This window comes from Melanotaenia boesemani, chromosome 15, assembly GCF_017639745.1.
Source record: "Melanotaenia boesemani isolate fMelBoe1 chromosome 15, fMelBoe1.pri, whole genome shotgun sequence".
Classification (NCBI taxonomy): domain Eukaryota; kingdom Metazoa; phylum Chordata; class Actinopteri; order Atheriniformes; family Melanotaeniidae; genus Melanotaenia; species Melanotaenia boesemani.
In genome coordinates, this window is record NC_055696.1 from 23,880,458 (window position 1) to 23,892,762 (window position 12,305).

Genomic DNA, 12,305 nt, shown 5'->3' on the forward strand with positions numbered 1-12,305 from the left:
TATTCTGAATCAACATAAACATATTGTTATTGTATGAAAGTAGATGGAGATGGTGTGAAACAGGAGAAATATTCGGCTTTAGTTAGAGATGGATACAGTGGTTATGTCTGTATCCCTCCTCCTGGGTAAAATACTCTGGTCCAACATGTTATACTGGTCATACTGGGCTTATTTTTACACCAGCATTCACATTATCGACTGGAATCTACATCTGTGTTACAGATTATGTGTTTTATAAAGTTTGATAGATTTACTTTCATGACATTACTGTCATAGCTCGCTCTGAATGTGAGTGAGCCTGACCAGCATGGTATCACCGGTGGACAGAATATTACAGGACAGTAACGATTGTAGAGACTAAATACAGCTAATATTGATGTTCAGTCTTACTGGTGAAAAGTAATTCCCCGTTTCCTGCTTTTAATTGTCCGACGATCACGAGAAGAAAATGCCGGACAGAGCTCTGGCATCTTTCATCTGCTGCTGTGACCAGTGACCGGTCGAAGATGGCAGCGACGTTTCTCACGCTCCAGCAGCTTATGTGGCGTCTAATCTCTATATTTCTACATATGGATACAACCTGTTACCTGCATGTTCATTTTATACAGAAAGCAAAAGCAAGTGGAAAGAACAGAAGTTTTGTGATTGGTTTAAGTTTAAGGGTTTGATCTGTCTGGTTTGTGCCTGCTGGTCCTCAGAAATGTGAAATGTTTTCAAGCTTGTTTCTGCTCATGAAAGGCTCTTCTGTTTCTGCGTCCTCAAGTCTGATTGTACTTACAGCTTTTTATTTAAACCAGTTACGACAAATGTCATTCAGGTGATGGATTTCATCCTGGGAAAACCCACTTCTGATTCTTAGAACTTAAATTAGGACAACAAGATGTTTTCTTGGTGTTGTGAGACTGAGGCCTTCCAGGAATTAAGGTCTTCATTTCTTTTCAAACCATTATGAAGGTGTAAGTGTAAAATGGGCAGAAAGTATTGACAGTGCTGCGTTGTACTGTAGACAAAAACATTGATTGAATTTTACTGAATTAATCTAAATAACAGGGTGGAGGAAGGGTCCATTATCAACCAGTTAAAACAGGAAGAGGCTCAGTGAACAGTCTGATAACCTTCAGCCCTGTTTGCGCTTGTCTAGGTGGTCCCCAGATGGTGGGCGTGGAGCAGGAGGTGCAGCTGGAGGAGGCCACAGGTCGGATGGTGAACTTGAGCTGTGAGGCTCTGGGACATCCACTGCCCAACATCTCCTGGAACATCATCGGCAGCCAGGTACTGGTCTGAATCAGCTCCAGTTTACTTCATTCATCCTGTGTGTTGGGGTTCATGTGCAGAGGACGCTGCACTGGTCTGGAATTATGGCTGAAGAAATCTTGAATCACCCCTCATTTCTTTTCTATTTTCCTTCCAAGCAGCCAGACTTTCCTGCGGTCTTTAAAGTGGTTCTGAGCAACAGCTTTCTGAAAATGTTTTCTGCCTTTGGACATGGGTCCAGCCCGTGTACCGGTCCGTTTTCAGAGGAATGTTGCTATTTTTTCTTTAAGTAACTTAACAAGGACTCATAAATTATCCAGGTGTAAAAAGAGCCACTAACTCAGTAGATGGACCAGTGTTGTGTCATGTTTCAGTAAATCTCAGCATCTAGTCCCAGTTTTTTAGGCAACATTTAAACAAATGAGGGTGGTGTGAGAGTTTTTTTCACTTCTTGTTTTTAATAGTTACTCCTCAAAATATAGAAACACATCTGATCTTATGCATCGGTTTGATCTGGATGTAACAGAAACATACATCAGATCTCCTAAAAGCATGTTCTGGTCTGACAGGACCAGGGTTGGATCTATTTGCCACAATTCACCAAAAGAACAGCATTTCTATTGTGAAGTATGGTGGTAGTTGTATCATGCTTTGGGTTTACTTTTCTTCAGCTGGAACAGGGGCTTTAGTCTAGGTGGAGGGAATTATGGATGGTTTTAAAAACCAGTCATTCAGGTGATCCATTAAATCTGATGGGTTAGTTTTTTAAAAGTTTGACTCACACTGTATCTTAAAACTTTTAGAACCTTATTTTGCAGAGTTTGACTGTTTTCTGCAGGATTTCCTGATAAAACATTTATTAAGTAAAGTCTATAATAAATAGGGTTATTGGGGTATTTTACAGGTTGTATGAGCTGCAGCAGCTGTGCAGGTTACTGCTGGACAGAGTCTGAGTCTGACTGGTTTGTATTTATCTCCACAGAACTGGCAGGAAGTGGTGAGCAAAGCGAACGGTCACATGACTCACAGCGTGGTGTCTGTTAAAGTTACATCGGACATCAGCGCACTGTGCAACGCCTCCAACGACATGGGCACCGACGTCAAGGCTTTCAGCATCAAAGCCAGTAAGAACTTCTCTTGTACTCTCAAAAAATAATCAGGAATGTTTTTGCTAACATTTGAAGCTAATCTGGAGTGTCCCTGTGTTAAAAAGCCACAGCAATATTTCTTTAAGCTTTCAGCCCATTTAAATCCAGTCTTTGTTCTATTGTTGTATAACTGGGAGGGAAATCTTCACAGCTTTTATATTAGGCTTGTGGTTTATTGGGGAAATGTGGTGAGTTGAAATGTAAAGATATGAAAGCAGAAGAGTCCTCTCTGTTCTCTCGCAGCCAGAACAAGCCATTGGACTTCAAACTTTTCCTTTTGAAGCCTCGATTAATGACCATCTTGAACTGGAACTTGCTCTGCTTCTCACATCCATGCCTCAGCTCCTCCATGTGAGGCTGTGTGTTCCATGCACACATGCCTGAAAGATGATGAGAAAACAGTAGAGCATGTAACAGCTACCAATCTGTGCTGATAAACCCAAACCTTAGAGTGTAAGTAAATGGGGCACCTGTAACAGATACATCTCTGAGTACAGCCGTTACACCTGGATCCAGGTTATGTTTGTCTGCATCATGGCTCCACGTGAGAACAAACTAGAAGCACTCAGAGAGCGCAGTCCATTTACCATCTACCATGATGATGTTTTTATTTACCATTTATTCTGGACATTATTCGATGAGTTAGAAGCTCTGATGGCTAAATGATCCCGATCTCCCCCCATAGTAGAGAATCCTTTAAATTTTTCTGGATCCCGGCAGTGATCCGGATCATTCCCTACGTCTAATCACTTCTTCCTTTATTCCATTTCAGACATTTCCTGAATTTTTTATCCAAATCCGTCCAGAACGTTTAGTTATGTTGCTGACAGACTGACAGATGGACAGAGAGACAGATGCCGGAGAAACTGCTGGGTCTGGAAACACTTGTGGGTCGTCATGGTGATCTCTTCTTTTCAGTCTGATGCAGAGATTCTTGCGTCCAGTAAAAAATCTTTATAAAAATATAATTTTAAAAACTGGTGTTGAAGTCGGTTCTAAGTTGGTTCCAGCTAATAACTGGTTTGGTTTTCCAGTCAGAGAGCCACCACAGAACTGCATGTCTGGACTGGACTAGTCTGGACTGGACTGGACTGGACTGGACTGGACTGGACTGTTCTTGTCTTGGCTTTTCCTGCCTAATGAAATTCAGGATCCGGCTCCAGGCAGGACCAGACCACCCCATGGCCATTCTGTCCTATTTAAAAATAATAAAACTTGAAGTAGAAAATAATAAAATACGTACGAAACGACCTGATGAATCCATTGAAATTAGCAGGAAAAACAACCGAAATAAAAGTGTAAAAACTACAAGAACCATTAGAAATTAATATTAAACGAGATCCAGGATCAATGGATGAAATGAAGAATTACAGACTGAAGGCTTCACACTTATTCAACAAGGAAGCGAGAACATTTCTACGCTTTGATTTCTGATCTCTCGAACACATCCTGTGATGTTCAGCTAACACATAAAACATCCTAATGAATCCCAGTAAAGCGGCGGTGAGAATCCCAGCAGGCTGGACTGGACGAGGTGATGAGTCCCACCAATATTACAATTAAAAAAGGCATTGATTAGATTATTCTGTGTATTTCCCTTCGTTCTTCATGGTAATTACTGATCAGTGAAGAAGAAAAATCAGATTAAGACATATCAGCCCAGCAGCAGTCTCTCCGATCAACCAGTCCTGGATCCATATCATCTGGTTTAAAACACTGTTAGTTTCTGTTTTGACCGATTAAATTGTGCTTCTTTGGCTTCAGACACAGTTTTTATCTAGATGCGTTTCATTTATGGAGCTCAGAGGAAACTGGGACTGGGTTAATGTTGGTGGACGTGGAGGCTAACCAGCTCTAAGTGTTGTTCTACTTGTTCACAGTTCCCAGGGTCACCACAGGCACATCCATCTATCCTGGTAAGATTCCAGACTTTCAGCTCAGTCTTCTGTCTCCATGTTCACGTTTTTTCTCTAGAAATCTGTTGGAAGAGTGTTTGCATTATTTACAGGCCTTCCACCCCACGACCGGCTCCGGTTCTGGGATGGCCTGCAGGCGAGTTAAATATTCTGTTTGATTTAGGGGGAAAATCAGAGCAGTCAGGATGATCCAAACATGCTGCAGCTGTAAAACAGTATTTCTTTTTCTCAGAGATCTTAAAGCAAACAAAAATCAGTCTAACTGAACAGAGTTTTCCAGACAGTCGTCGCATTTTATGGCGGATTTTTACATCCCAGGACAATTTGCAGTTAATCACACAGAGCGGCATCATTATCCCGCAGCCTTCTGACTTCATCTCAGCAGTCACTTTAAACCTTTACAGGCCTCTGGAGAATAAACACACTCGTAAAAACAACTGTACAGTTGAAGCGCAGCAGAAATATCTCCATTTAATTGGCTCCCTAATTGTTTACTGAGGTTATGAGCTGCTGTAGTCAGAGAGAAAACTCATTAAACAAAGTTTTGGTGGTTTGTTTTACGGCTAATTCAAATATAAATGAATGTGGATATTTGATTGGAGGAAGCTGCTCCAACACAGTTTAAATCAGATATAAATCAGTCTTTCCTGTCAGAGTTTCTGGTTATTTTTTGGTTCAGTTTGTAACATTAGTTTCATAGAATTGTGTCAATATCAGGATACGTAGAGCATCCTGATGTGTTCAGAGTCCACAAAGGTCTGTCTGGACGGGTGGAAACAGACTTTAAATGATGGAGACACTCACATTTCTGTCATTTAAGCTTTCACATTCCACCCTGCATGTTGTGATTGTCCTCCATCCTACGTCCTCCTCTGGTGGAGAATGGAGCTCCTGGCATGCTGAATGAGGACTTCTAGTCTTTGCTTCCTGTTTCTGACTCATCTGCATGTTTCATATCCTGGACTTCTGTTTTTTCTTTCTGTTGTCGTCCCAAGAAAATGTCAGACTTTTTCTGTGTTCCTGTTTATCCTCTGATTTTCCCTCCACCCCCCCACCCCACCTACCCCCCGGTTTTCACCAGCACCCCCCAGACGATGCAGAAAGTGAGAAACGTTGGGTCCCTGCACACGTATCAAACTATTTGATACACTGTGCAAATAACATGAAATGTGTGTGCATGGTCTGGCGTGCACGGATCAGCTGGTGCTTGTGTGTGGAGTGTTGAGACTCCTTTCACAGCTCCTTCACAAATACACGCTGCGTTTACATGCAGCAGGAAAGCTGGGTGATTTGGGTGTTATCTGCAGTTGCTTTAAAGTGAGCAGGACTCAAACTCGTCTCCTCTGCAGGACTTTAATTCAGCTTCCCGTGTTCAGAAACACGGATTAGATGAAACACAGGTTAGATGAAAAGTTTGTCCATGTCCCGGTCCAGCTGGGGGGTTTTTCACTATGCCTCTGGAATAGTTTTTTTGTGACTTAACTTCTGGTTCCACCTGGAATTAACCATGGCAAGTCTCACCATGGCAGCTCATGCTGGAAACGTAATCTGTTCCAGTTACATGTAAGAGGACAAGATGTGTTCAGTAATCTGTAAACTTATTAGTTTCCTGAGTGGAGGAAAATTTTCTCCACAGCTTGTTTGTAGAGATTCTGGAAGACTCAAAGTCTTTTTCTTATGTTAAAGTCATCAAACTGTAATTTTCTTTTGTTCATCTCTTGAGTTTGTGCCTGTTTCACGTTGTCCAGGTCACAAAGTGTTTAGAAATATGTAAACTTGTAACATTTCTTATATTTTTTATGTTTGCAGTTGAACACAATTACTGATGTTCTGCAGATAAAACCTGTTTTTAAGGATTCATTTTCTTTTTTTCTTTATTTTTTTTGCCTCTGATGGTTACACCTGGTTAAAAATAAGTAGAATTTTCTTTCAGGGTCCAATAAAAAGTTTAAATATGAAAATCTAAAATATATCTGGATAGAAAGGGATCTTCTGCAGACTCTGCTCTGAATTTGCTGGTTGTTTCCTATTTGGGGGAAAAGCCAAAGTTCAGAATAATGAAGCTAAAATTATGTAAAATGCTGTTTTACAACACAAGTTATTAAACACCTGTATGATACCAGTGAACCGATGGTGGTGATGGACTCATATTTGAAATCTTTCCTCTTTGGTTTGTTGCAGCTTTACAAATTTCAGCCTCTTCATTTATTTATATGCATTGCTCATATTTCTGGTTTAGAAAGGTCCAGATCCAGGATTTGGACCAGTAAACCTGCTCCTTCATTAACACACATATCCAGAGAACACACTTACTCTGTGTCATGAAACTCTGGCAGATTTGGATGAAAAGTGTAAGGTGAGCCAGATATCTGCAGCCCCTCGAGGATTATAGATATCTCTGCTGTTGTTATTTAAGATAAAAATAACCGTCTGCCATCCATTTCTGTTCTTTGTGGTTAGGGTTAGGCTGCAGCACAATCACACCGCAGAGTCAGTCTGAGACTTCACCAACCCCGATAGGAAATAATTAGCTTCTATGTGGTTTAAAAGAGACAATATGTGTAATTTCGTTGTCACATCTCCTTCCTGCTGATTGGATGCAGTAAACCTGCCATTTGTGGTGTGTTGCTGTGTTGGATGTGCTAAATTCTTCAGATCAGCATAAATGACAGGAAAAAACACAAATTATTACTTAATTATCATTTTAATTGTGTTTGAAAGATGGATTAAAGAATTTTGAACTCTGACAAGGATGTGGTCGCCTCAGTTCACTTTTCCCTGACTGTGCTTGAGATTAAGAGTCGACAACTTTCAGTAGTCCCAAGAAATTACAGAATCTTTCAGGAGACGATGTTAACATTTTCATTCTGAATGGATCATGTCATTTAATGTGAGCCAGTTATTGAGGCTACTGGTCACAGATGCTGAGCAAAATAAATGAAGTCTCTGCAACTTCAACGATAAGAAAAATAACAGTAATTTCATGCTCAGCTAATTATTTCTAATGCAAAAGGAAAAGAATTTAAATAAGCCACTTAGCTGCAAAACAAAGTTTAAATGCTGCAGGTTGTAGATATGAAACATAGTTTTTTATTAGAGGGAACTTTAGTTTAGTTTTAGTTTTTAGGGTGAGACAAAGAGACAGATTAAAGTGGTCTAAGCGGAAGTTGTATTTACTCTCGTGGCTTCCAGGACTGGACACAGCTCCTCCACTGATCTCACCACACAAAACAAAATCTAAACTGTTCTTTTTTTTCTGTCAGATTTCTCCAAATTTCAGATGAAGTTCTGTCTGTGTTTTGAGTCCAGTATCAAGTCTTATGTTGCATCTGAACCAGTAAACTGTCAGTGGGAGTAAATACATCCTCACACCAGGGCTTGGACTTCATTGCTGACATGGTTTGTTTCTGTGTGTTTGTGCAGCTGAGGGCAGTGGGGTGATCATAGTGGTGATCATACTGTGTCTGCTGCTGCTGGCCACCCTCGGCAGTGTCCTCTACTTCCTGCATAAGAAGGGAAAGATCCTCTGCGGGCGCTCCGGCAAACAGGAGATGTGAGTACTGCTTTTTCCTTATGGTCAGGAAGGTGTGGAAAGCAAAAAATCAACCAGCGGTTCACCAGCAGAAAACCTGTGGTTACAGTTAACCGCTGGTTAACTGATGAACAAACAGTTCCTGATGGGGTTTGTCTTACCTGTACTGGTTGATTCTTCAGGGTTAGTGGTGGGAAAAAGTCCAAGCTCCACTCATCTGGGTTCATATTACACCAGTGAGTAACTAGTGTCGCGGTCGTCCTAGCCAGTAGTACCTAAGAAATTTCACATCAGCTCCTCTTTCTATCTCCAGCACCAAAGAGAAGACCACCAAAGATGACATTGTTGTGGAGATGAAGACCAACACAAAGAATGAGGAAGCAGTTCTCCTGAAGGCCGTCAATGGAGAGAATAAGGCTCCTAATGAGCAGGTAACTGATGTGGTGAGTGGACATTTTAAAGGAACCACCGGTGTCCTCTGGAGTGTCAATTTCTATTGCACATTTATACAGCCAGAGCCTCCACAGTGCTTTACACAAACCAATAAAAACTAAAAACAGGGACAACACACAAAGGTAAAACATAAAACTCCAACAGGGAACCTGTACAAGTGCGTCTTAAGCAAAAGATTTAAAAGCCGACAGACTGTTTGCAGACTGCATAGGTAAAGCAAAGCGTTCCACTGAGCGGGGGCCACAACTGCAAAGGCTCCACCTCGTCTAGTTTTTAAGTTAGACGGAGGAACCTCCAGGAACCATCTGACTGGCTGAACGAAGCGCTCTGGAGCGCTGATGCAGTTCAGTGAGATCAGACAGGTTATTACAATGTGGAGCTGCAATACAAGCGTTGTCCAGAAGGAGGTGCAAGGAAAAGCCCAGTTCAGTACAATAACAATTAAAACTAATTCATCATATGATCCACATTCATATAATTTATGACACGAGTAGTTATATAACAGACTGCAGTCCTCCATCCTGGAGAGGAAAACCAGGAAATGTCGCCATCTGCCCTGACGCCATCTGAGTGAAGAAGACGGGTCAACAAGAACCATAACTATCTAAGCCAGAGGAAAGTTTTGAAGCCTGATCTAAAGGCAGAGAGGGGGTCTGCTTCCTGAAGCTAAACTGGGAGCTGGTTCGCAAAGAGAACCAAGTCTGATTACAGGAGGTTCTACCTTCCATTCTACTTTTTTGTTTTAGTTCAGGTCATGTCTCGGTTTTACCTCCGTTGTGTTGGTTTTGTACAGTTAGTTTTTTCTTATTAAAACCTTGTTCCTGCACCGGTCTGCATTTGGGTCCTCTCATCCACGCCACAGTCCTGGCATGAAGTTGCATGGAAGAAAAGATTGATGGAAGCAGCAAAATGTTCAATGTCCCAAAAAATGTACTTTTTACTGATTAATAGACGTTACATCTATGACTGAACGCACACAGGAAACATGTAAAACACTCATCATGGCATTGCTTAATTTTTCTCTGGTATGTGACAGAGGTGATTATATTTCTTTTCTTCTTAAAAACTTTCAGAATTTTCAGTTAGATGTGAAAAGCCAGGAGAAAAATCTTTGTGCATGTGCAGCGTTTCTGCCTGAATGCTGCTCCATCCTCCGTGAGAATCCACAACTTTTTTCTTGTTCTTGAGGTTGCGAGAACAAAACATCATTTTGCTCTCGCAGACGTGAACGGGGACAGTTCTCAACACATCAGCTGAGCAGAACTTTCTTCTCATGGGGCTCAGAGAAGTATTGTGTGATTGGTCGGACATTTGAAGTGGGCGTGGTTAACACGGAAAACAAAGGAACGGAAAGTTGTGGTATCTGCATTTTCCCTGAATCGAAGCTGAGTGGATAGTTTTAATGGAAAGTTCTCGCTTCTCTTGGAGGATGTAACAAGGTTTAGCTCCACATGCTCTCACTGCTGTAAAAGAACCAGCAATGTGATGGAAAAAAGAAGCGTTAAAAAACATGACTCAGCAGGTTGGAATCATGCCGTTATGTAGCCAGATGAAAGTCAAAAATAAAAACTCTTCAAACATTGGGAGACTCAGTTTCTTTCTCTAATTTTAAAAAAGTCACAAATAAAAATAAAATGAACTTTGTTAAAACATTAACTCCTTAAAGCCTGAAGTTGTTTACAATTATATAATAACAAAATAAATACAATAAACAAAGGCAAAATAAGAAGAGACTGGAGTAATATAAAATATAGTTGAATATGATATAAATTACCCATAAATAAATCTAAATAATAAAATAAATACATTTATAATAAATAAATAAATAGTACATAAAATAGATTTTTCAATAAAAAGAAATAAAAATTTAAAAGACAGAAGCTGGTTTGCGACAACAGGCTTGAAGGGGTTAAGGACTGAATCAGCCATCCAGGGTGTCCAAACTTTAGCTTGCTGCTGTATAACTGTTGTCATGGAGACCATCAAAGCTGACGGCTTCCTCTCTCCTGCAGTAAACGGCCCAGCAGTGACGGCGTGGAGTGGACGGCAGGTCACATGACACCAGCAGGAGGCCAGAGACGCCCCCCACCCCCACCCCCCAACAATCATGCTTTGATCTCAGCAGTATTGATTAGATTTACCAGGAACACACACTTTAGCAGGTGTGTATTTTCTTTTGGATGAATGTTTGCCTCCATGTTCATTTTTCAGCCGTTGTTCATTACGATGGTGACGTCATGCCTCTTTCTGTTATGAAAGTGTACATATTATATATATTTTGCTATTTAAGAGTCAGATTTTCATTTCCTGGCAACGTCTGGCAGCCTTGGGGCTCGTGTTGATCTGTGTTCATGAGTCCAGAGTAGGTCTCGGCCGGGACGTCGCTGCTGATGGTGTTTGTGAGAATTTCATGTTTAAATTGACAGAAGAAGAAGAAGAAAACACCTCTTCCTCCAGAATCAGTGTGTTGTTCAGGTGTTTTGATGACTGAACGGTTATTTTCTCTCTGAAACGAGACACGGCTGTCAGGCCGGAGATCTGCTGTGCCTGGTTTGGTTTTTATACACTGAATCTGTTTCCTTTGTTGGCCACTGAGAGCCTGAAGAGCCTCCCAGACTGTTTGCATGTTTCATATGTTGGAGGATTTTAGATTTCTTTCCATGTTTTATAAAAGTAAAACCAGACATGATGACCACTGTGATTTTTTTTATTTCAAACATCACCTAAATAGACAGGAGCATCTTTAACGGCTTCCAGGTCCTGGATGATTTTTCCACACCAAAATCAAAACAAACTAACATGCTAACATATTGGCTAAAAAATCTTATGTGGTATGCCCGGGGGATGCTCGTGTTCCAGCCCTGCATTGGATCAAACCTGCAGAGAGAACATGCTAAACTTCTGCTGGGCTCCTTCACGGCTCAGCGTTGAGAATATTTTATTGTAAGAAGTTCTGTTCCTCAGAGCCCTGAAGACTTGCAACGTTAAACTAGTGATGTTATTACTTCCTGTTTGTTCGTGTTTTCCTGCTGAGTGTCCGTGTGCAGGACATCCTCAGGCAAGAGATGCCCTGGTGTATGATGTGATGCTGTTATGGTCCAGAAAAGCTGCAGGAAGCCATAACGAAGGTTTCTGATTGGACGTTTCTTCAGCTGCAGGAAAACTGAATCCATTTTTCTAAATGTGTGTAAATTAAGTTTGTTTGTGTGATTCTTGCTTGCTTGTTTTTTTATTTTTCATTTTGCAAAAAAATGACGCCAAATAAAAGTTTCCTTTAAACTGAGGCTGTTTCTTTTGCTTTTGCATGGGTGTGTGTGAGAGAGAGAGTTGGAGCTCAGAATTGACTGAGTCACTGGTTTGAGTCCCACAGCGAGGAGGCAGGAAGCCTCCAAACCACTGTCTGCAGCAGCAGCGCCGGGACTCGGGGTGGAAGGAAGGAAGGGGAACAGAAAGTCATGGCTGCAAAACAAATCAGCTGCTCAGTCGGAGCAAAACCTGCAGGTGAAGACTGCAGAAGCTCACATCACATGATCAGCAGAAGGTTTCCCATTTCTGTCCAGAGCACGGACGACTCAGAGGAGATGAAACTGATGGAAAAAGTTGGCTTTTTGGGTCGTCTGGTCTTTTTGTTCCTGAAAGTGTAACATTTCTTTGAGGGTTTCCATGAGGCTCATTTATAAACCTGGCGTAGGTACAAAAACTGGTGTAATTTGAGTGGGAAAACCAGCAGCTAATTTGCGCATTACTGTGAATTACTGGACTGAAGAGGGGAGCTCAAGTTTGTTAGCGACTAAATAAATTAAATTATAATTACTGCAAGAAAAAGACCGGCAAATGTATTGGTCGCAATTGCGCAAGTAGATGAAAATTTCACTCGCACTCTCACATTTTAGTCGCAAAGCCTCGAGCCCTGTATGATGACAATAAAGCTATTCTATTCTTCTCTCCTCTCACCTGGTTTACTTCTCTGTAGGCGTTAAATGTTTACGTCTGGATCAACAT

The 12,305-nt window shown here is 41.2% G+C and overlaps 1 protein-coding gene across 3 annotated transcripts in view; it reads left to right on the plus strand.

Annotated features, from left to right (window-relative positions):
• The window catches only part of mcama (melanoma cell adhesion molecule a), a 57,564-nt gene extending 45,978 nt beyond the window's left edge, over window positions 1-11,586 (plus strand). Inside the window, exons 11-16 of one of the 3 annotated variants that reach the window (XM_042008931.1) lie at window positions 1,142-1,272; window positions 2,237-2,378; window positions 4,283-4,318; window positions 7,742-7,871; window positions 8,164-8,293; window positions 10,316-11,586. In XM_042008931.1, coding sequence (XP_041864865.1) covers window positions 1,142-1,272; window positions 2,237-2,378; window positions 4,283-4,318; window positions 7,742-7,871; window positions 8,164-8,293; window positions 10,316-10,318 — 572 coding nt within the window. In that variant the 3' untranslated portion in view covers window positions 10,319-11,586. The remainder of the gene's footprint in view (window positions 1-1,141; window positions 1,273-2,236; window positions 2,379-4,282; window positions 4,319-7,741; window positions 7,872-8,163; window positions 8,294-10,315) is intronic. The other 2 variants (XM_042008933.1, XM_042008934.1) reach the window with 2 other exon arrangements.
• Window positions 11,587-12,305: the final 719 nt, after the last annotated feature.